Source organism: Pseudoliparis swirei, chromosome 18 (assembly GCF_029220125.1).
Source record: "Pseudoliparis swirei isolate HS2019 ecotype Mariana Trench chromosome 18, NWPU_hadal_v1, whole genome shotgun sequence".
NCBI lineage: Eukaryota > Metazoa > Chordata > Actinopteri > Perciformes > Liparidae > Pseudoliparis > Pseudoliparis swirei.
In genome coordinates, this window is record NC_079405.1 from 10,636,226 (window position 1) to 10,658,554 (window position 22,329).

At 41.2% G+C, this 22,329-nt stretch overlaps 4 protein-coding genes across 7 annotated transcripts in view; 2 read left to right on the forward strand and 2 right to left on the reverse strand.

Annotated features, from left to right (window-relative positions):
• Positions 1-4,680, reverse strand: part of tespa1 (thymocyte expressed, positive selection associated 1) — a 10,449-nt gene extending 5,769 nt beyond the window's left edge. Inside the window, exons 1-4 of the mRNA XM_056438153.1 lie at positions 4,647-4,680; positions 1,847-2,121; positions 936-1,123; positions 540-582 (exon numbers count right to left, since the gene is read on the reverse strand). Of these exons, the coding sequence (XP_056294128.1) occupies positions 540-582; positions 936-1,080 (188 nt within the window). The 5' untranslated portion in view covers positions 1,081-1,123; positions 1,847-2,121; positions 4,647-4,680. The remainder of the gene's footprint in view (positions 1-539; positions 583-935; positions 1,124-1,846; positions 2,122-4,646) is intronic.
• sp1 (sp1 transcription factor) lies at positions 3,924-12,596 on the forward strand. Of its 2 annotated transcripts, none has more exons than XM_056438151.1 (6): positions 3,924-4,021; positions 4,666-4,739; positions 5,650-7,015; positions 9,223-9,364; positions 10,012-10,202; positions 10,630-12,596. In XM_056438151.1, the coding sequence occupies exons 1-6, from the start codon at positions 4,015-4,017 to the stop codon at positions 10,917-10,919; spliced, it is 2,070 nt and encodes a 689-aa protein (XP_056294126.1). In that variant the 5' UTR covers positions 3,924-4,014; the 3' UTR covers positions 10,920-12,596. The 2 variants fall into 2 exon arrangements, with proteins under 2 accessions (XP_056294126.1, XP_056294127.1); XM_056438152.1 differs by lacking the exon at positions 3,924-4,021 and adding an exon at positions 4,065-4,094.
• On the reverse strand, positions 9,262-17,151 carry LOC130208815 (cell division cycle-associated protein 7-like). 3 transcript variants are annotated; one of them, XM_056438156.1, is made up of 8 exons: positions 15,583-17,151; positions 14,939-15,224; positions 14,592-14,687; positions 14,202-14,351; positions 13,839-13,982; positions 13,396-13,545; positions 12,878-13,014; positions 12,677-12,773 (listed from the first exon to the last, which is right to left on the reverse strand). In XM_056438156.1, exons 1-8 carry the CDS (start codon positions 15,660-15,662, stop codon positions 12,728-12,730), a joined length of 1,089 nt encoding a protein of 362 aa, XP_056294131.1. In that variant the 5' UTR covers positions 15,663-17,151; the 3' UTR covers positions 12,677-12,727. The 3 variants fall into 3 exon arrangements, with proteins under 3 accessions (XP_056294130.1, XP_056294131.1, XP_056294132.1); XM_056438157.1 differs by having other exon boundaries at positions 14,939-15,310; XM_056438155.1 differs by lacking the exon at positions 12,677-12,773 and adding an exon at positions 9,262-9,343 and having other exon boundaries at positions 12,832-13,014; positions 14,939-17,151.
• On the forward strand, positions 16,725-22,323 carry LOC130208820 (bone morphogenetic protein receptor type-2-like). Its single transcript, XM_056438165.1, is given in 12 exon segments — positions 16,725-16,864; positions 16,866-16,906; positions 17,171-17,362; positions 17,569-17,752; positions 18,117-18,187; positions 18,841-18,917; positions 19,219-19,440; positions 20,117-20,231; positions 20,487-20,644; positions 20,774-20,930; positions 21,249-21,385; positions 21,529-22,323. Coding segments are annotated over 12 exon segments (1,653 nt in total). The 3' UTR covers positions 21,688-22,323.
• Positions 22,324-22,329: the final 6 nt, after the last annotated feature.

Consider the following 22,329-nt stretch of genomic DNA (forward strand, 5'->3'; position numbering starts at 1 on the left):
AGACAGTTGCATAACAGGAACTGTTATTTCCTTCTAGTTACATAATAATATAACTCTAAACCACGGGGACTGATGAAAATAAAAGTCTTACGTTGTTTGCTTTCTCTGTAAGACAGTCTCGACATTAGAGAATTTGTTGAAAAGTCTGCATCTATATCTTGATCTTCTTCTTTTTAACCAGTCAACATTGCCTTGAAATGGTGTCTGCATCCTCTAATGGCTTCGAAAGACATCTGACTTGTAATATAACACCGGCAGGTCTCACTTCAGAGCAAAGTTAATATTATGGTTTTAAAGAACTAAAATGCGCTTGTTTTGTCCAAACTTCAATTTAAAAATACCTCATCTAAGGCTATTGTGGTGAAAACAATACTGATGCAACCTTAACGCGCCGTGTTCCTGGAACACCTGACCTCAGAGAGTTTCCACTTTTCTACTTTACTTTTTGTTAAACCAGTTTCCAACAACTACCACCTTGTATCAAAAAAAAGTATCATCTTACAAAAACAAAAAAGAAGTCGTCGATCCATGTGACTCACCCACAACCCAGGAGCCAGTTCTCAATCTTTCCTGTGAAGCATCCTGTGGAAATTATACAGGCACAACACGTTATATGTAAACCTCATTAAATAAACAGCTCTTAAAGTTAGTTTACTCTGTTTCACATTTGCCTTCCTTTAAAAACAACTTTGCACATGTTCAGTTATGAAGAAGTAGAACCGGTGATTGCATTGCATTCATATTGCATCTATTTCTAAAAGAAGAAGTAATCCATGTTTGATATATGTAACACTTTTCAGTAAAATCTTCCACTACTTCCCCATCAACTCTATGCCTGATCGGATCATGGGCATCTTTAAGCTCAATTCACCTGTTGTTACATAAACGCATGGACCCTGGATGGATCCCTCACAATCTCCTAAATTTAGACCTACCGTCAGAAAAGACATCGTTGTCTGCTGTCGAGGCCGAGGGGAGGTTGCACGGCGGTCCGTCGGGGTCCAGCTCCTCCCGAGTGGGCTGCTGTCGGCTGCTGTTGATCCAGGCTCGCCGCCTCGCTGTGGACGACGGGCTCTCCATCGCCTCAGTTCACAGACAGCCGGGCAGCATGGCGGGGTCGAAGCTACCGAGGCCAAGGACAGGACGATATGGTTATGTTATTGTATTATTTTTTTACTGATATTTGGTTTAAAAGGCTGAACACATTTTTTACAAGGAAATCTGTAATATTCACTGTTTTATGCTGGAATCCTATATTGGTAAAGTTGAATTTATCAACAGGATGCTCTTGTGTATTCTTTGGCATGTTGGACAAGCCTCTGATACAGCCGACTATGGTGTGACACAAACACTTTGACATATTAATATATATTATGTCACATGGATTAGTAGCCACCACCACTATGGTTGAAGAATTACTCAATTACTGCAAACACATTACTAAAAAATAAGGTTTAGGTTCAAAGACAAGTTTTAGTTTTTTTTAAAAGGTAACATTTATATCAAAATTTGTAACAGATATATTACACAATTTCCAATTCAAAAATAAGCTCAACCAGCCAGTTAGTTTCAAATACATATATGGTGTATAGATCAAAACTATAATACATGGATATTCATTATTTATACAGATACAAATTTAAAAATAGGGATGTTTCACACTTTGTGGTGATCATAAGAGTGTTTTGTAATGGCCTAATGTCATCAACGGAATGATATTTTGCTCCAAAACCAGCGAGGTAAAGGTGGATGGTTATTAGTTGAACTGAAAAGTCCTACTAAGAGTTTTCCAAGCAACTTTTAAAGAAAACAGCGAGTGAACTTGAGAGAAGAAAAACAGCTTTACCTTCATGCATGCAGGTTTCAGTTCAGTCAGCGTCGCCCTCTCTCTCGTTTCCTGTTGTCGCCGAGTGATCTCTGAAACTGATCTGCAAACTTTAGCAAACTCTCTACCTGCATCCAGCCTGCTCTAGTTTCCAATGATTGCCTCGCGGGGACGAGCATCTGGTCGTTTCTTCTGAGTCGTGTCAGCTGTCCAGCACGCGCGGTGCGGATCATGACTGATGGAGTCTGAGCAGACCGGCTGGAGGAAGTGATCGGTTTTATCAGCGCGGGACGCAGCTGCAGGAACAAAAGCACACAAGGAAGAGGGTGTTGGTAATTCCATAAATACATAATAACACCACATAATTGATCATCATCATTATTATAGAGTTCACAAGGTAGTGTGACCAGCAGCAGAGCAACTCCCACATGGCATGAACATGTTTCTATGTTCTAGCTTTATGCTTAATGGGTTTAAGTTTGTATTTGATATCATGTGTTGGACACAGTCTCTTCTATTTGCTTTCTTTATGTTATTATTAAAGTATACCACACAATGTAAAAAGTAATTAAAATGAGCTCCATCTCAACTACAATAGTATGCTGGTTTCATCAGTAATAGCGAATATATTACACAGTGGGCACTCTTACTGACTCTGCATTATCACATTGAATTGATCATTTTAAATAATAATGTAATCTTAATTAATGTATCTGTACTTATTTATGTCTGTGGCAACACACTGCTGAAGGGTATTAATGAATAGTGCACTGCAGCCTGATGTTGTAGGCCTTGTGTGCGTGTGCGTGTGTGTGCGCGCGCACGTGCGCTAGTGTTGAACATAAATAACAGATAAAGAGTCATCTATCTCTGATTGACTGTAGTAGCATCAGTCCTGGACTGCGGATGGACTCCACCCTCCGTCCTGTTTACATGGGCACATGTGCTGCTTCACTGACAGCCCACTCGCATATCCCAACAATAAAAACCCTCCTCCAGGCGAGCCATTTCTCCACCCAGCGCGGCTGCAGCCAGTGTTTGCGTGTGATAGGGTCTCGTCTCCTCCACCCTGTTGGACTCCTCCCGCCTCCTTGCTGTTTCCCAGCCCACAGGGCGCCACCAGGGAGTGGCCAGTGGCCACGGAGGCAAGACTTAAATACCCAATCGGTCTTCCTCCTTCCCCACCTCCGTGTTCAAAGCAAGACATGAGCCATTGCATCTTTACACTGTTGTATTATGAGACAATATCACACAATGCGTAAAGAGAAATACCCACAAATACCATAATATGATTACTCATGGCGCCATTTAAGCGGAAAACAGATAACCCAACGTCAATCATACTCAGGGAGCCAACCTACCATGCTTAGTCCCACCCAATTCTCCGCCTTTGAGCCAATAACATTGGCTCGTTGATGCCCGTTGGCATAAATGACCTCCTCCATTGGAGGAGAGCAGCGATCCTTCGCGAGTATTTCGCAGAAGGGTGCGCTTCTTTTGAGTAAAGGGACAGTGCGACAGTACAGTAAACAGGTGCCGTAATACATTATTATTACAAAAATAATAAGGTTTGGACACGTGGTTTGCATTTATGACAAGCGTTTTTTTTGCTATTGTTGCGCGTCATAAGCTCGTTATCTACTGTAAATAGGAATACACATATAATCGTTAGGACAGCAAATCATGTTGAATGGGGACATTTTGAAATGAGACTTTACTTTATAGACTCAATGGAAGTTAGCCCGTCTTAACATGTGAGACTAAATACTTACTGCCAATTGTTGGTTTTAATTACAGTTGTAAATTACATTGACCAAGTGCTAAATCTAAATGCCACATGACACGATGCTGATGAATTTGTGCTGACGTTGACTTGTTGGAGGCCTAATAACAAACTACAGTCGTTGATGATGAGTGTGTGAAGTGATTAAAAAGCTCGGACAATCTAGTCAATGGTCCTTATGTCCATATAAACTTTTACAACTATAACACCAATGTTTTAAATGGAAAAAAAGAGGGTAAACGCTATATTTGCTGGTCAATGTTCGAAGGAGCCAGGATACCATGGTTCGTAAATCGAGCGCACCTGTCTGTCTCCTTCATAGGGGGAAGCCTGTCAAGTTTGTGTGAAGTTGTGAAAAGTTGTCAACCAGAAAAAAGAGCAGAGAAACTCCTCCCGTCTTCAAATTATGAGCAGTAAGTGAACTTTTTCAACTCACTGGCATGTTGCGAACGAAGCATTAGGTTCACGACACGAAGTATAATTAAAGTACGTATTGTAAGTGTGTTCACCGACGTATGTATGACATCGTAGCATTTTCTCGCTCGCGCCTCGAGCAGTTTAAATGTAACCAACTCGCGTTACTTGACTGCTAATTGTCGATACTCGGCTAACAATATTTAGCCAACTAAGTAAACCTAGCTTGCTGTGCGACAGCAACGTAAGTTCTGCTCTTAATTGAAACTACATGCTTACAATTATTTCACTTTAGCAATTCACTTGTGGTCGCCAAGATGTATTGTGTAGCCCAGTTGGAACCATGAATGTCTCTATAATACGTAACGTGAGCAGTTTTACTGGACACTTCTTGTTGTGTTGAGTTCATGATAGCTTAGCTGAACGGCTAGCTGGCCCTTGCGATCACTTGTGGCATGGATTTCCCTGCTTTTCTGTCATAGTTTTACGTTGGACTCTTCATTAAAGTTTCGTTTTTTTCTTTGAGGTCGACCACCGTCGATGTGTTTCCTCCTCGTCGTTGAACGCAGCGTTAATAGTTTGATCGTCAACACATGTTGCAACTTTTAAAAGAAGTGATCTTACACAAACTCTTCTTCCGCAGATCAGCAGCAGGGTGAAATGGCCGCTGTGGAGAGCGGCGGAGGCTACAGTCAAAAGCGAAACACGAATTCACAAGTAGGTTACCCGTCTTCCACTGTGAGCCGAATCCGACGATTTGGCAACCGATAAACATGAAGTATACTCTCCTACTCGCACACACTTTCCTTGTTGTTTATCTCCTATTGACGTTGGTGAACTTTATTCTGTCATTCATCGCTGTCGGAACGACGGGTTGTTGATTTTCTTTCTCGAGCACATGTCACTGGGGTGGGGAATGGGCAGGTAAATGTCGCCCACACGGGGTGTTACCGTCAAATCCCGGCACTTGATGTGCATTTCGCTCGGCCCATTTGGCTGGCCTTCGAGGGGGTGGCTAGAGGAGTGTGTCAGTTTATAGGGCAAAATAAAGTGTGGGAGGGAGATGGGTGGGTTTGGGGGAAGGGGAAGCCGAGCCCGCCGCTGCTCTAAAAAACATGTGGTCCCTCCCATACTCTCCCACCCTGCTTTCCCTCTGACTTCTTGCTACACCCCCTCTCTGTGTGAAGCGTAATGTTATGAATGGCGTTGTGTGTCTCTGTGTGTGGCACTATAGCATGATTAGATTTGCATTAACAAAACCGTTCACGTGATTCTAATTTTCTAAACTATATAATTTGAAACGATTTAAATTAAATGTTCATTTTAATTCAAAATTGTCCTGTGGCCTTTAGACCCAACAATCTTCATGTTTTAAATTAATTGTGGAATCATCCTGCTTGGTCTTTTCTACTCTTACATTGTACACTGTTTTAAAACGGTGTTTATGTTTTTTTATATTGTTGACATAACTATATTGGTATTCATGTTTAATTGAGTATACTAATGTTAACTGTGTCATTGAGTGAGCCTTTTTACTCCCATGTATATACTTTTTCTCACTGCTGCAGCATTAACATGTTTGTGAGATATTACGGTGTATTTATACTTTCATGCTTTCTCTTTCCAGGACTCACAGCAGCCATCTCCGCTTGCCTTGTTGGCAGCCACATGTAGTCGAATTGACACTCCAGGAGAGAACGATTCACCTGCAGACCAACAAAACCAGCAGCAAGAGCTGGACCTAAACCAGGGTGTTTTCACCTCCAGTGCCAACGGCTGGCAGGTTATCCCTCTTAGTGTTCACACAACCTCAGGCACTAACACTATCACCACCGACTCCTTAGGGGTGATGGCAGCAGACATAGGCAAGAGCAGACAGGTGTCATCTTCAGCAGCAGTTATTAGCACTCAGGGACAGCAGCAGCAGCAGCTACAGCAATATGTAGTAGCTCAGGCTCCATCGATGCAGGGCCAGCAGATGCTTACCACCATATCAGGTATGATGCCCAACATTCAGTACCAGGTTATTCCCCAGTTTCAGACGGTAGATGGCCAGTCACTGCAGTTGGCACATACTCAGCAGGATTCTGTAGGATCAGGCCAGCAGTTTCAGATAGTGTCATCTGCGAATGGCCAGCAGATCATAGCTGCAACCAACAGAGCTGGTGCTGCAGGAAACATCATAACGATGCCCAGTCTCCTTCAGGGAGCAATCCCCATACAAAATATAAGCTTAGGAGGCAATGGCATGTTGCAAAACCAGCACCAGTTCCTGGCAAATATGCCTGTGTCACTAAATGGAAACATCACTTTTTTGCCGGTCAGCACTGGAACAAGCGGAGGGGGGGAGGGAAATGGTGGAGGGGATACGGGGGGACACCAACTTATCCAGCAACATCCAGTGTCCAGTGGGGCAGGTTACATGACAACTGCGTCCACTGTCACTACACAGGCCGCCTCTTCATATGGAATGACTCAAACTCATAACAGCAATGGAGTGGTGACCGGGACATTCCAGCAGAACACAGCATCTTCTCTGGGTGTCCCGATACAGCCTGACAACAGAGAAGGGCAGCAGCCACAACAAATCCTTATCCAGCCTCAGCAGATTATCCAAGGGGCAACATCCCTCCAGACCATCCAGGCTGGTACTGGGGGTCAGGTATTTGCAACTCCAACCCTCAGTCAGGAAGGGCTTCAAAATCTTCAAATTATGCCGAATACAGGCCCCATCCTCCTGCGCACTGTAGGCCCCAATGGCCAGGTGAGCTGGCAGACCATTCAGATCCAGAGTCCGGTAGGACCACAGTTCACGCTGGCCCAAATGCAATCTCTTCCCCAACTTGGCCAGAGTGTGTCTGCAGCTGGAGGAGCATCTGTCAACACAGTGCAGATCCCAGGCATCCAGACCATAAATCTCAACGCACTCGGAGGCTCTGGGCTGCAGATGCACCAGCTGCAGACTGTTCCCATCACCATCGCTAGCTCGACAGGTCAGTCGGCTTGTTTTCTAAGAATAATTAATGTTCAGTGTAAAATAATGCATAAATACTATTATGACAACTTTTGCATTTATATTTTGAAAAAGTGTCCTTTATTTACACAAAGAGTAGGACTGTGTACTAAACTATGCAATCCTCTTTCATGACTCTAAACATGTTTCCAAATCAAAACGGTCTGTTGTCTTGACTTTTTTCTCACATATATTTAGTAAGACATCATAATAACATAGCTTTTTAATTATCTGCCATAAAAGAAAATGTGGAAAAACTAATAACCAACAACTATTATAATGTACAATAATGGTTCACCTTTACACTAACTGGGAGTTGGGCTGTGTAAATATGTTAAATGGTCTTGAAAATGGTTCTTTATGAACCTTTGTTGTTTGTTCCCCTCGGACTAAAATGCAAAGTAACTATCACTGGATGTTTTCTCTTGTGTTTGAACTATACTGGTATTACCAGTTCAGCTGGCCCAGTGTGTCCCCAAGCTCTTTGCTGCACTGCATGAGTTTGTGTTATTGACACTGCATCTCCCCAGATCATGGCCACATTACAGTAGCTATGGGTTGGCCACCATTTCTGTGACATGGTAAGGGTGTAACTTGACCTCTCCTATCTTGTAGCAACCGTTATCATGTCTATACCCTTCTCTATTTGTTTTTTGGCCCCTAGTAGTTATGGCCTGAAGGGTTTAAGCTATTTGTTGTTTAATCTCAAGCTACTCATATTGGTAGTCATATTCAAATAGTACGTCTTACTGCTACTTGCACTGCTAGAACAAACATTTATGAACACCCCGGGTTCAGTATTGTTGTTTGATTCTTCAACAATGTTGAATATATCCACTGTAAATGCCCAACTCCTCTCGAGTGGTGTCGAGCACTGGCGCTTGCACCCTGTGCCAGAGAGTGACGTGCAAAATTTTAATTCCCGTAACTCCACAACCTTTTGCACTATTAGCGTAATTCATTCCGGTAATGGTAAAAAAAAAAAACAGTGGCGGGATTGCCTCTAGGGCAGGGGTGCAGCAGGTGAGTGTTTGAGTGGCATTTTCTTTGTATATAATACTTTGATGTTATAAAAAATAGTATTAGTATTGTTTCATTCTCAATGGCCCACTTTCCTGTTCCCACAAAGAAAAAGAAGTACACTGAGAAAAGACCAGAAAGAAAACCAGTCTGGGACAAATGGTGTATTCTCTGCCATAAGCACTGCCTGGAGTTGTGAGGGGAGCAAGGTTGGGTTCAGCTGGACCGGAACTGCTTCAGGGCGCTAAACAAATGTCAAACGCCTGGACATGAACAAATATAAAAAACCTGTAACATGGACACTGAAGGCAAAAACAACTGTTTGAGAGGATGCAAACTAGGTTCAATTTCATTCTTGTAATGTCAAAAGTCTGATACAAGTTCATTTAAAATGGTTTATAAAAAGAATCCTGATTACTTCAAATACATTTCTTTATCTTTTGTGGTATTGCACACTGTTAAGAATGAAACATTCTTGCCAGATTTGAAAAGATACATTTCTCCTTTAAAAAAAGCAACACAATTTACACAAAGGACATTTCCTGACTCATTTCCTGATTTTAGAAAAAGAACATGGTGACTTGTCACCATTACAACTCTAGAAGGATAAGTAAATATCCCAAATTCTTGACTGTCATTGAAAATCATTGGCAGATCGTGTAAGAAATGACATAGATCTCTTGGTTAGAGCAAGCAAGCACACATGTAAGTAAGTAATTTTATTTTCCATCGGTACATACATAACGCAGACATAGTGACAGGCATTGACAAAAAAACGTACAAATGGAGCCCCGCCCCGAACCCTTTACCCCTGCCCCTCCCAACTACTACAGACACACAAACAGTACACACACATATGGATAAAAACACAAAATATCGTACAAGCAACAACAAAACCCCAGAGTCTAAACATTTTAAGATGCATTGATTTTTCTGGTTTACTCTTGGTGCACCTGGCACCCTTTTTTTCTTAACTTGATGTGAGGTCCTGGGACGGGGATGTCGTATGTGTACAGATTGTAAAGCCCTTTGAGGCAAATTAGTGATGTTGGGCTATATAAAATGAACTGAAATTAATTTAATTTGTGAAACGTATATAATAAATAAAAATCTCATACCCTTGTTATAAATGATCTCACCTGAGTCTTTTCTATTCCATCACTACAGGAGATCAGGTGTTGCATACAGGCGGAGACAGTTTGGATGATGGCGCAGTGATGGATGATGGTGATATAAGTCCACCACCTCAAGGACGACGTAACCGCAGGGAAGCCTGTACCTGCCCCTTCTGCAAGGATGGAGAGGGACGGTATGTCATTGAACTACTCTTAAGTACACCTGTAGAGTCTAATACAACAGCTGTGAAGTCTACTGCTATGATCCATAGCATATCCAGTTTGTGTTAACCATGACCTTTTTAAATTATTAAATCAAATTTAGATCGTGAATTGTATTTCTGTATTGCATTAGGTTTAGTAATATAATAATATATTAGGCTGGCAGGGAGATGAGCAGGAGGACAGAAATACAGCTGATAATACTGGGCAAAGAATAACAGGATAGTTATATTAAAACCAAGAAGCAGAACAATCTGGCAAGAAATGGTTGAAGAGCCAAGATGGCTGTACTTTAAGCATATGAGCTGACTGCAGACAGGTGTGCATGAGAAGCAGACGACAATAACGCCTTTACATAGACAAACAAACATGTGCTGATATTATTATTTTTATGATGAACTGTGATTCGTAACTCGTTAGTGCCAGTTTACTTTGTCATTAAAGGGAGTTGTGATTTAATGTTAATGCAACTACAGTATATCAGAACTGTAATTGTAATCAAACATTGGTTTCTCTGTATCTCAGATAAAGTTATTATTCAGCTTATTCTATCTACCATCTGTAAGTAAAATGCTGTCACCTTCTAACTTTTTTTACTTTTTTTTGTTGCTTCAATCAGGGATCCGACTAAAAAGAAGCAGCACATTTGTCACATCTCTGGCTGTGGGAAGATCTACGGCAAGACCTCCCACCTGAGGGCTCACTTGCGTTGGCACACAGGAGAACGACCCTTCGTCTGCGGCTGGTCCTTTTGTGGCAAACGATTTACCCGTTCAGATGAGCTTCAGCGTCATAAGAGGACGCACACGGGTGAGGATTTAGTTTATTTTTTTACATTAATGGAAGAACAATACATCTCACACAACTGTAACACTTAAAACATGGCGAAGTCCAAAGACATGCTTCTTTGATGTAGAAATGGTAAAGGATAAACCCATGTGTATATTGTCCAGCTGTGTTTTTCTTAGAAACATAGTTTTCCAGGAAATCATTATTTTGTCCAAGAATCAAATGCTTTATCAACAGAAACCTAATATATCTTGATAGTTGATTAATTCTTTTCGGTTAAATATTTGATGCTTTTGTTTTGTAAATGTCTTTGGGTTTGAATCTGTCCAATTTTGGGTTCAGGAAATTTCTATTTTCTGACATGTTATGGGACAAATGTTTGCTCAAGATGACAATAACAAACCAGGTGCAGCTGATTTTATTTTATTTTGTATGTCCTCCTTTTTAGGTGAAAAAAGATTTGTTTGCCCAGAGTGCCCTAAACGCTTCATGCGCAGCGATCACCTCTCCAAGCACATCAAAACCCACTTGAACAAGAAAGCAGTCGCCACCAGCAGCATCGCAGTCTCCAGCAACCCTGGCTCCCCAACAGCAGGAACAAAAGTCGGCTCAGCCAGTGACCAGCACACCATTGTCACCATGGAAACCTTATCTCCGGAGAGCATAGCTCGGTTAGCCAACAGTGGGATCAACATGATGCAAGTGGAACTTCACCAAATTAACGGTAACAGCTACTAAGGGCGGTGGAGGATCAGGGAGACGGGCTTTGGTGGAAGTTGCTTTCGGACATTTGGGGTTAAAAAGGGCACGTCTGACCGCAGACGCAGAACCTCGCAACGGCTTCAGACAAGAGGGACGCTCGCAGATGCAACACAACGGACACTATTGAATTTAAGAACTGAGGCAGGAATATGGAACTCCAACTTGTGTTTAGATATTTGTGGTGGTGAAGGGTCAAGAGTTGGAAAAAAAATGTTGGACGGGGGACATCATCATGAAATCTAATTTCCTCTGAATGGAAATGTCACTACACCAACATCTGTCCCATAGAGACTCAATCTTCCCCGATGGTGCATTTGAAATGACACGCCCACAGAACAGCACCCTTTATGCTGAATTGGTAACTGGTAATATCCTGTCTCCAAGCTTCTTTAGTAAAGAGATGACACTAAGTCAGACTCTCACCCTTGTTCCCAAGGCTGTTCACTCCTTGTCCTTCTTCACCTCCAGGTATTTCCGGCCTTCCTAGACTGGGCTGCTGTATCAGCCTCGCCCCTCAGGCTAAGTGGCCTATAATGCTAAATTCACCCCTAAAATAAAAAGTGTAACAATCTTGTGCAGAAAATATTTTGTATCCTTTCTCACATTTCTGTCTAACAATCCCACTATAATAGGAATAATATGAAACGTGTTTTAGGGTGAACCGTTTCAAGGAGGGCCGGAATACAAAAGGTCACGACCGGGTTAGAGCCAAAAGCACGAATCAGCGTGAGGATGTAGGTGTGTCAGGGCACTGAAATCCTGAGAATAACTCTTCAACCTCTAAAGTAGGTACACACACTCAAGCCATCATGCGTTGATACGTTTATCATAGCAGAACATTTTGATTTTTTTATTTGTATATATTTAATTTTTTTTGGTAAAGGCTACATAAATTCTTAGCTTAGGCAGGATCATTTTACATGATTGCAAGAGATTGCCTTTCAGTTGTATGAACCGCTCATGCACAAACAATCTTAATCTCATGTTATTACTTTTATATATAAATATATGTAGAGGTTTGAATTTAAGAGCCTTTGTGATAGAATAATGTATTCTATACAGTCCAGATCTTCCCAGTAACCCCCCTGTATACTTATCTTTGCCTTTTCAGTTACGTCAGTTTTCGTTTTATTTTGGTGGAACCCTTTTTTTCTTTTCTTTAAATCGGGTTAGACAAGTGTCTTGTAATGTCCAGACAGCATAAATATGCAAGCTCAAAACCAAATGTTCATATTCCATTTTATAAGAAAAACTTTGAAGTCTTTCTTTGGTCCATGAACTTCCTATTCGTTTTTATTTGTGAAATGCATATGTTAAAAGTTCTAACTGGAAATGATCCAGCTTGAGGCAAGCACCGGACACGCAACCCTTTGTTGTCCAAATAAGTTTCAAAATGTATTTGTCAATATTTTCTCTTTCTGAAAGACGCTTCTCAATGTTGAAATATTTCTTTGCTTCTGAATTCTGCTTTATTGGACAGAATTGTAACTTGTGCAACACATGTATGTTTAAAAGCTCTCCTTTGAAATTGTATCGACTAAGTTCATCCGACAAGTGCTCTTATATTTTCTGACCCGTTTTAAATAAGGGATTTTGGTGTGTGTATATACAACTACTGGAAATGCCAACAGCTGGATTAAAATTCTGAATATACTTGTCTCTTCTAATTGTCTGTCACAAAACCATCAGAATTTTGGAAAACATTTTATTCAGATAAAAACAGGTTGTGGGTGTTTTAATAAAACTCAACTTGAACAAAACAATTGCTGCACATAATGTTAATATCATATCTCTACATTGTTGTCTTTGCTTTTCAGTTTGTTGCAGAGGCTGTAAGGAGAGAACACAATTTAAAACTTGCAGATGTTGTGTTAGTTCCAACACTTACATGAGAACGCCATGTGAGGCATTAAGCAGGCGATGTAGTTCCCCACCTGCTGAGGTAGGAGTGGACGTCAGAGAAGCCGTGGTACTGAGCGAGGGGGAACAGGATGCCAGTCGGGCAGCGGCCTTCACGCTGGCGGCAGAAGCTGCAGTTGCAAATACCACGACAGGGAGGACACGTCCACTCCTGAGCAGACGGGCAAAAGATTAAACACAAACGACTTGGATCAGAGACAAAATTACACAAGCAAAAAACATTTTGAAAAACTACATTGAGATTTATGAATGGAGGGTTTCTTTGTCAAAGTGGAAAACGGCACAGAGAGAAAAGACTGCCTACTAACCATAACAGCAAAAAAGTCAAACAAAGATAATGTGCAAAGTTGTAGCCAAGTTAATCATGCAAGAAATGAAAGATGATCTAAAGGGAAAGCATGATATATATAGATATATACACACAGAGTTGTGACCCATCGCTTCCCAAGCAAGCCTGAACACCCACTGATGGTAAAAACTGAAACGTGTATATTCGTTCATCTACACAGGTGTTGTGTAACAGCAGTCTGACCGGATCAAGCAGCGCCTTCTTGACTTCCTCTCCATATCGGTTCCTCAAACACGGTCCGCAGAACTGACCCAGAATCCCTCGACAGTCCTCACTGCGGCAGCACGTCTTTGTGTCGACCGTTTTCTGACGGCACTGATGACATGTGGAGCCCTGAAATTACAACAAGAAACCTCAACAACAGATAGTGGATGGACACACGATCATTGTGCTATTTCTTATATTCTTTCATGCAGAGGTTGAGGACCATCTATTCGCTTCAGTGACGGAGAGACTGCCACCTGGTCATGACCTCAAAGCGTCATTGTTTTTTCACAAAAAATGTCAGAACTGGCTACAAAACCAACCGGATGTTGGCACACATCTTTCAATACACGGCATCATTCACATATATCTCAAAAGGAGAAAAAGAAGAATTGCAGGTGAAAGTCCAGCTGAGAACTCACTGTAAGTCTGTCATAGACTTTCTCCGTCATGTTGTCTGCAACCAGCTGAATCTCGTCCTCTGTGATGTCCTCCACGGGACGGACAAAATGTGGTTTGCACTGCTTGGGCCGTGGGGTGCCACGGCGCTGTGGGGATCTGCGTACCTGGAGCACAAAGATGATTGATTATAGGGAGCTAAAAATAGAAAATAGAAGTTACGAGACACCGATAAGAATGTATATAGACTCATTCATCCCGCTCGGTATTTGAAAATGCTTGAATACTGTTCCTCAGGGAACAATCCGAGAGCCAGAGCGTAGTCACAATCCGACTGCATGTTTGACACAGAATGCTTTTCTAAAAAATTAAGTGACACATCCGACCTCCAGCAGTTCCTCCAAGCTGAGCTCCAGGTCTTCCTCCTTCGGGGCTGAGGGATGGCCTCTTCCACCCATTGAGCGAGTTTGTCTGCGAGACGCCCGCTCCGGGTTCTTCCTGGACTCTTCGTCGGCTGCACCAGAGCGGGGTGGACGCTGCAGGCAACGCGGGATAAAATCACAGTTAGTTAATTCGCGTCTTTACAAATACTATTCGTCAGAGCTCAACTGAATTCTGAATATAGACGAGAGGATGGTAGTCCCTCGACTTCTTAGTAAAGTGTGGGGATCTACATTTATGTCAACCATCCCTCAAATGAAATATTAACAACCGCAACATCTCACGTGTGTGTGTGTGTGTGCGTGTGTGAGAGACTTTAATTATTTTCAACTCACAGAACTTCTGTCTTTCGTCTTCTCTTTGCCTGCATGTTTTTTCAGAATCCCTGCACCTCCTGGCATGTTCTGCAGGTCAGCCATTAGCTGAGCCAACTGTTAACCAGGGAGGATGAAATGGATTAGAGACACGGCAAATGACTTGAAACTAAAAGTGTGTTTGAATTACACCGATATCACAAAGTCCAATCTCTGGGGTTACATGCAATGAATATAAAGTGTGTGAACTTTAATGTGTGTCAGGCCCACTGGCTATTCTGAGGCACCGTTTTGGGAGCAACAACTTTAAATCAGTCTGCCAGTTTCCAAATCGTACACCACTCTAAATGGTTGTGCTTCCGTGTTACCATCGCTTTGTTGGCCTTGATGTTCTGTTCTCTCTTGACCAGAAAAGAAGCAGGAACATCTTCCTCTGAATCGGATCCACACTCTTTGGAAGGAGATGGCCGGGGCACCGCGACCTCTTCATCTTCAGATTTACCACGTCTCTTCTTCTTTGCCTGGCTGGTCTTTCCGGCCCACTTCACAACTCTCTTTTCCCTCCTCTTTTCCTCTTTATCTTCCTCCTCATCAGAAGACTGCTGGGTAGAGGAAGTGGAGCGGAGAACCACCCTCAGCCTGAAGGTTTGGGCACTAGAAGATGGTTTAGACATTGCTTCCGGCTCCCTGGCACAAAGGTCAGGCTGCATGGCTTCACCTTCATCTTCTACATTTGAATTCTGATTAACACAAGAAAGTGATTTCTCGTTCTTACACCTTAGTTTCCAAGCAGGCCTACAGTAAAAATCCATGACATTTAGTAAATAAAATAAAAAGACTTAAACCTCCTATTAGAGCAAAATATAAAAATCACAAGTCAGCTACGTTCAAGTATGACACATCAGTACAAAACAACCAAATCAAGTGCTTCATCCAGATCGTAGGTTTGTTTATTTTTCCAATTCGATGCTGGATATGGACAATAAACAGGCCTGCATTTAAAAGCACTCACCTTATCGCAGTGGTCGCTGATCTCACTGTCAGAAAAGCCATAAAATGTTCGCTCGTTTTCAGAGTCATCCACAAAAACATCGGCTAACGTGAGCCTTTTGGTGACGGCGTCCATTCCTAAAACCCCTGCCTTAAAGAGAGCCACAGCAAAACGCTTATCCTAAAAAAATACTTTAAAAATATGTGTGGGGCGCACTTAACGTGATTATTGCGTGACGTAAAGTTGTTTTGTACCATTTTATTCTTGGTGACAGGGACGCACTAGCTAGGCCCGCCCGCGCGGAGGAAACGTTACCTGTCCAATTAATCTGATTGACAATTCAGTGTGCGTGTTTTGTAGTTCAGGACAGCACGAATGCACAGAACGAGCCTCGAATCATGTTAAGTATAAACTCCGCCCTCAAGGGGTTACCTGTGTGCCAAAACATGCAGCCTTTCAAGACACCAAAAAAGTAGTCCCACAGTTAGCGGTAACTTTTAAATGTACTTTGAGGTGAGCTTTAATGTTTACGATAATGTCGTTCGTCAAGATGGCGCCATCCAAGCACGCACACATGTGCCTTTAAGGCTAATAGACCCACGAAGCTATGTTGTATTAGCCTTCAACGTCACTAAACGTTTCTCTGGAAATAATGATATGGGAAGTAACTCATTATTTGGGAAGTGAATGCAGAATTTCTAGATATGTTTCCTACACATCAGTAGTGAACCAAAGTATTGTTCATAAAAAAGGTTGACTGTAGGCCTCCCACCATTTTGACAGTTATGTTTTTATTGTAAAAAGTCACATCTGTTTTCTCATAATTTTTATTTCATATATCCATATTTTGGCATATAATGTCTTTTCTTTGTTTCCTTCTTTTTACACAAAAGTGAGTGTTGTTGCTATTATTTTCTTCCTAATATTCAAGTCATCCAGTTCTATTTCACTTTATAACTGGGCACATATTGTTGGGGGGCATGAAAAAGTAACAACACAATCACTGGCTGTTGTAACCGAGTTAAAGTGCCTCTTTATGTGGCCCTTGTGGATTTGTATAAAACATGTTTGAGTTTTCCTGTGGGATACAGAACTGAGGGCACTGAACGACAACACCCCACTGGAGAGAGCAGATGATATTTTTTTAACAGTGGTAGATAATTATGTTGACAATTGTCCTGTATTCCCACAGCCCCATATGGCAGGCTCATTGTACATGCAGATGTGTGGCAGTGGGAGTGATGTGGGAAACTCCTCTCACATTCCCAGGACTGATAAAAACGTCCTCCCTGCTTGCTCAAAGTGACGATGATCATGCAGCAGAGGTGGCTGACTTTGGCTGTGGGTGAGTAAACTTGCAATGAATCTAGCAGATAAATTGTATTTCTGAACGTGTACCTCTTTGGAGTCTTGGTTTTGCCTATACTCAATGCTGAATATGTCAAAAAAGGCTTTAGGTGTAATATACCTTGTAACTGCAGATAAATTGATCCTAGAAAAAAGCCACTCTTTAGTGGGTCATATTACCTGCATCAAATAGCATGTAGGAAGCACTTGAGGACAACAGATGATGTGATCAGCAGCTTTTTGTATTTCTTCCTCCTCCCAGCATGCATCTGTATATGCATCTCCAACCAGTCTTTTCCTCAGAAGAGACGATGTGCATTCCAAGTGACTCCTCAGACCAACAGTTACACAACTGCTGGTAATGTGAATGGGTCGGTGCAGCTGTGTGAGAACACCCAATGCTGCGTGGGCTATTTTCTAAACATTGATGGCCAGCCGGTAGTGGACGTTCTCGGTAAGAAACCATGGCAAAACGTAAGATATCTGGACCAGTACCGTTGCACTAGTCTGCACGGTCTAGATTCTGGTCTGTACTATTATTAGAGTCATGCACATGTTTGCTCTCAAAAGTATTGTCGACTAGTTATTTGCTGTAATGTACATGTGTCTGATGGCTTAGTTTGGTTTTCATGTATTTTTAGTTCTATTTTTCTGTTGCAGCTTGTGATAAATTTGAAAAGTCTTGCCCAGAAGCCAGCTGCAAGATAAAAAAACGCCTCAATGGTCGCTTCTTTGTGTGTGTGTGCAACACAGACCTCTGCAATAGCAACATCACTTGGACCTTAGACTTGGAAGATCCTCAACCCACCTATTCTTATTTTGTAGGTATGACCATGATACGATTGCTAACTAATCCTTTGTATGTCATTTGCAACCAACATAGTGATAACATAATATCCTGACGTGATGACTGTGAGTTATTGTTTTATTTTCCTTGCAGGAAATGTTATAATTGATTCAAATACCTTTTTTCTTATTCACCTCCACCCACAACTGCGCCACCACTACCTCAACTCCACTTTAATTAGAAATTAGACATTTTGGAAGATTGCTTCAGTTAATATCTTGTATTTGCTTCATAATGGAAGATGTTGAGTAATAAATACAATTGATTGATTCGAAAGTCATGTTATCATTATTCCCATATAACATTAACAATGTTCTCCTTCATTTTTCTTTTTAGATAAAAAAAAAGCTGCAGCAATAAGTCTGGCTTTACTAGTCCTGATCATCCTGCTGATCATTTCAGCCAAACAGAGATGCCTATTTAAGAAGAAAAGTAAGATCCTTTTTAGTTTCATGCAAAAATGTGTTGTTGTTGCTAATAAAGTGTTGTTTTGATTTAATAAACAAAGTGGCATGAAGTGGTAGTTAAACGAGAGTAACCCAAATGCCTTTACAATGAATTATCTGTTGATGTTTGCAGGTGTCGACTAAGCATGCACACACAAGAGGAGTGTATTGTCCTGATCCATCAGATTTAGATAAACTTCAGTTCATTTTAAATCGCTCACACATTACAGCTCATTATGGGGGAACGAGTAAAGATTACAGCCCCTGAATTATCACTTTCTGTGGCTTAGAATGTTGACATCAAGGTAAAAAGTGTTTTTTTCTATGTCAAGTGCTCTCTCTGTTTCTCAGAGGACTAGAGAAAACATTCTTGAGCCATGTTTCCACGACACTCAGATTCAGTTCTCATGATGTCTTTGTTTGACCTTGTAACTGTTTCATTCTCTCTGCTAGTCCGACCTTGGTGTTTATCTCTGCTATAACACTCCCTTTTACCTCTGTCCTTTTGTTTGTCACTATTCAGTCAGATTTCTGTTGCTATTCAGTCATCCTAGTTTAAAATGAATTGTAACTTTATTGTCAGACTACCATCAATCACTATGTGTTAATTACAATACCTGTCAACTTTCATTATTTTAGAGGATGAACCACAACTGTGTTCCTGCCAAACAACTGAACCCTCTGAGTTTCACATTGATGACATTGAATTACAGCAGGTAAGCCAAGTAATCACATGGATTTATAATGTATGGTGAGCAGTGTTCAAAATGAATATTTAAGCAGCAAGCTTGAATGGGCAGAGGGGGGGGGGGGGGAGTTTGAGAACAGAGGACAGTGTGGAGATGATGATGTTTGTGATGAGAGGGGAGATTGAAGGGAGGCATGGCTTGATTAAGGAAGAGGGGATGGGCTCTTCATGCTGGAGACTATGGAGGAGAGGTCCGTTTCAGGGATAGAAAACATAGATGATATGTTTGACCACGTCCAGTTAATTTACCTGTGTTCTTATCTTTTCAGATTGTGGGCCGTGGGCATTTTGCAATTGTTTGGCAAGGGAAATACAAAGGATCCACTGTGGCAGTCAAAGTGTTCCCTGTAGGCTGGAAACAGAAATTTACTGCAGAGAAGGAGGTCTATGAGCTACCACTGATGAATCATGCTGGGATTGTCCACTTCCTGGGCTCTGGGAGTAAACCGGATGGAGGCAGTTGCCTCATTGTCCTGCAATTTGCTGAATGTGTGAGTGGCAATCAGTCGTTTTAATTTAGAAATAATGTGTGCATTTCTACATTTTCTCAGAGATCAAAAGTTACTTGAGGGAAAAGAACAAGGAACAGAAGAAATAATCAGGGCAGGGAAGCAAAGGAAGGCATTCTGATTTAATTCCTATAAGCAACTGAATTGTGAAAATGGAACCACGACGAAATCCTTAAATTGGCTATAATCAATATTTTTTATTTAACAATGAAATGATAGGTGAAGACAAAGTGAAAGTGGTCGGTCGTATTGATGAACCTTTAGAGACTGGTCATCTGAATCTGCAGCTCCCCTCAGCAGGCAGTTGTTTTCAGTGAAACAGCTCTAACTGCACACAGCATCAAACAGCAGACACACACAATTGGTGAACCAGCTGGTGAAAACAGTGGAGCATTGAGTCGCTAAAGAGCCAAACATTTCCCTCAGAAGTCGGTAGAGTCCAAAGATATTTAAAAGCGAGTGAATATTGGACTTATATTCATCAGGTGGATACAAATACAGCGCCAAATGAATAAGAATGTTGCTTAAGTTTGTCATATCAAATGAAAAGGTGAGATGAGATGGATACATGATCACACTCATGTCTTTATTTTACACAATGTGGCCAAATGTGGTTCACATTCTTTGACATACATATCTGGTGTCCCTTTGATTTCAGGGTTCTCTCCATTCCTACCTGTGTAAACACACCACCAACTGGATGTTGACACTGAAGTTGTGCCAGTCTTTATCACAGGGTCTCTCCTATCTGCATTCCGACCTTAAAAAGCATGGTATAAGTGTGTGTGTGTGTGTGTGTGTGTGTGTGTGTGTTTGTGTGTGCATGTTGTAGTCTACTAATATAGAAAACATCTATGTAATATCATGTGGACATGTGAGAACTACAATATCAAACTTGATTCACAGGTCATGATTTGATTGAACTGTTATTATTTCACACAAATGCAATACTTTTAGGGGAGTGCTTGATCTTTAAAGTCCGCTGCAGTTAAATATCCAAACTAATCAGAATCTTATTTTTCTTGCAGATGTGCATAAACCTCCTGTGGCCCATAGAGATTTCAGCAGCTCCAACGTGCTCGTGAGAGCCGATGGTACATGTGTGCTGTGTGATTTTGGATGCTCTACCATCCTGCGTTCTTGTTCGGGAAATCGCAGCTGGCAGAGCCACATAACAAACATGGAGGTGAGACTTAGCCGGACCCACAACGCATTATTCTCAATTTACAGTCCAGTGAAGAAGAAAGTGAAAACATGCGAATAGACTGCATCAAATACATAGAAACAACCCATTCATACTACCGTCCCTCTGCAGGGTCATGCTCAGTTTGGCACGCTGCGCTACATGCCCCCTGAGATCCTGGAAGGCTCTGTGAACCTGAGCAGCAGCAGGTGTCTCAAGCAGGGGGACATCTATGCTCTGGGGCTGCTGCTGTGGGAGATCTGGATGCGCTGCTCTGATTTATTTGAAGGTAAACTTCCTTGATCAGAAAATGATAAAAATATGTCAGTATTTAAGTTGGGAGTCCAATTCTCTCCCCCCTTAAAATTTTACTCATTGTACTTTTGAAAAAAAGCGACATTGAATGAGATTTATTTTTCAGCTGAAGAAGGACACGCATCATCATGATTAATCAAAACTAGTAAATGTTGCATTACCTAACATTGTCACAGTGTCCCAATTTTTTGCTTTTACTTCCTTTTGAGGTTGATCTGTGTGCTCTGCTTACATAATCTATGTTGTGGTCCTAAATGGATGTTCAGATTCATGCAAATGTCTCCATCTGCAGGCGGTGTGGCTCCACAACATTTGTTGCCTTATGAATTTGAGCTGGGAGCCAATCCAACGTGGGACAGCCTCATCCAGTATGTGTTTCAGTTGGAACAAAGACCCGCCATACCTGAACACTGGGACCTACTCCCACAGGTATTCTTACTCCAGTGCTTCTTGCATGAATATAGTTTTTGTATTATTGGCTAGGCAACAATTAAGATAAATGTACTGGATAGCTCAGGAAAATATTCATAATATTGAATTACGTTTGTCAATTGTTACATCTCAACTTTCAGGGATCTATGCTGCAGGAGCTCCTGACAGATTGTTGGGACTGTGATGCTGATGCTCGACTGACTGTTGAGTGTGCTGTGGACAGATTATTGTCTTTTCAGTCTTGTTACTCTCCATTACTTTTTCCCCCCTCTTTTTTTGAGTGTGGGGGGGGGGGCTGACTGGTAATTTACATATCAAACATTTGCACTATTCTCTTTGTGTCACCACTGTTTAGCTTTTCAGTATATTTTCTTCAATCTTAAACTAGGCCCTTATTAAAGAATATCTTCCTCTTCTTCATATTCATATTCTTGACTTGGACATGTTTCCATTGCTCTTTCTTTCTATTAGATCTTTTTTTAAATGATGTTGATATGGGAATTTTCTAATTTTAATGATTAAAAAAAGTTAATCTCAGCAATAGGTTAGTTTGCTTGGCTTAGTAATAGTAGTAGTAGTAGTAGTAGTAGTAGTAGTAATCGGAGTAGTTATGTAATTATGATACATGATTATGGTTTTGTATTTAGAAAATACATGTTTAGATAATAGATACAATTAGATAATTTAGATAATAATAATTCTGAAAAATATAAAGTTATGACTTCTCAGTTACACTTGATAGTTTTTTTACAGCATACTTGTTGACTTGTCATAGCAGAAACAATCTCAGGTGGAGCTTATGGCTCTGTTACATTTAAGAATACCAGTATATATGCCCTTTCTTTTTTTTACTGAAAATGTTTTTGACATGCAAGAATAAAAAGCACAATCAAATTAATGATGGCTTAATTCCTTTTAGCTGCTTTGATTTCCTATTATTG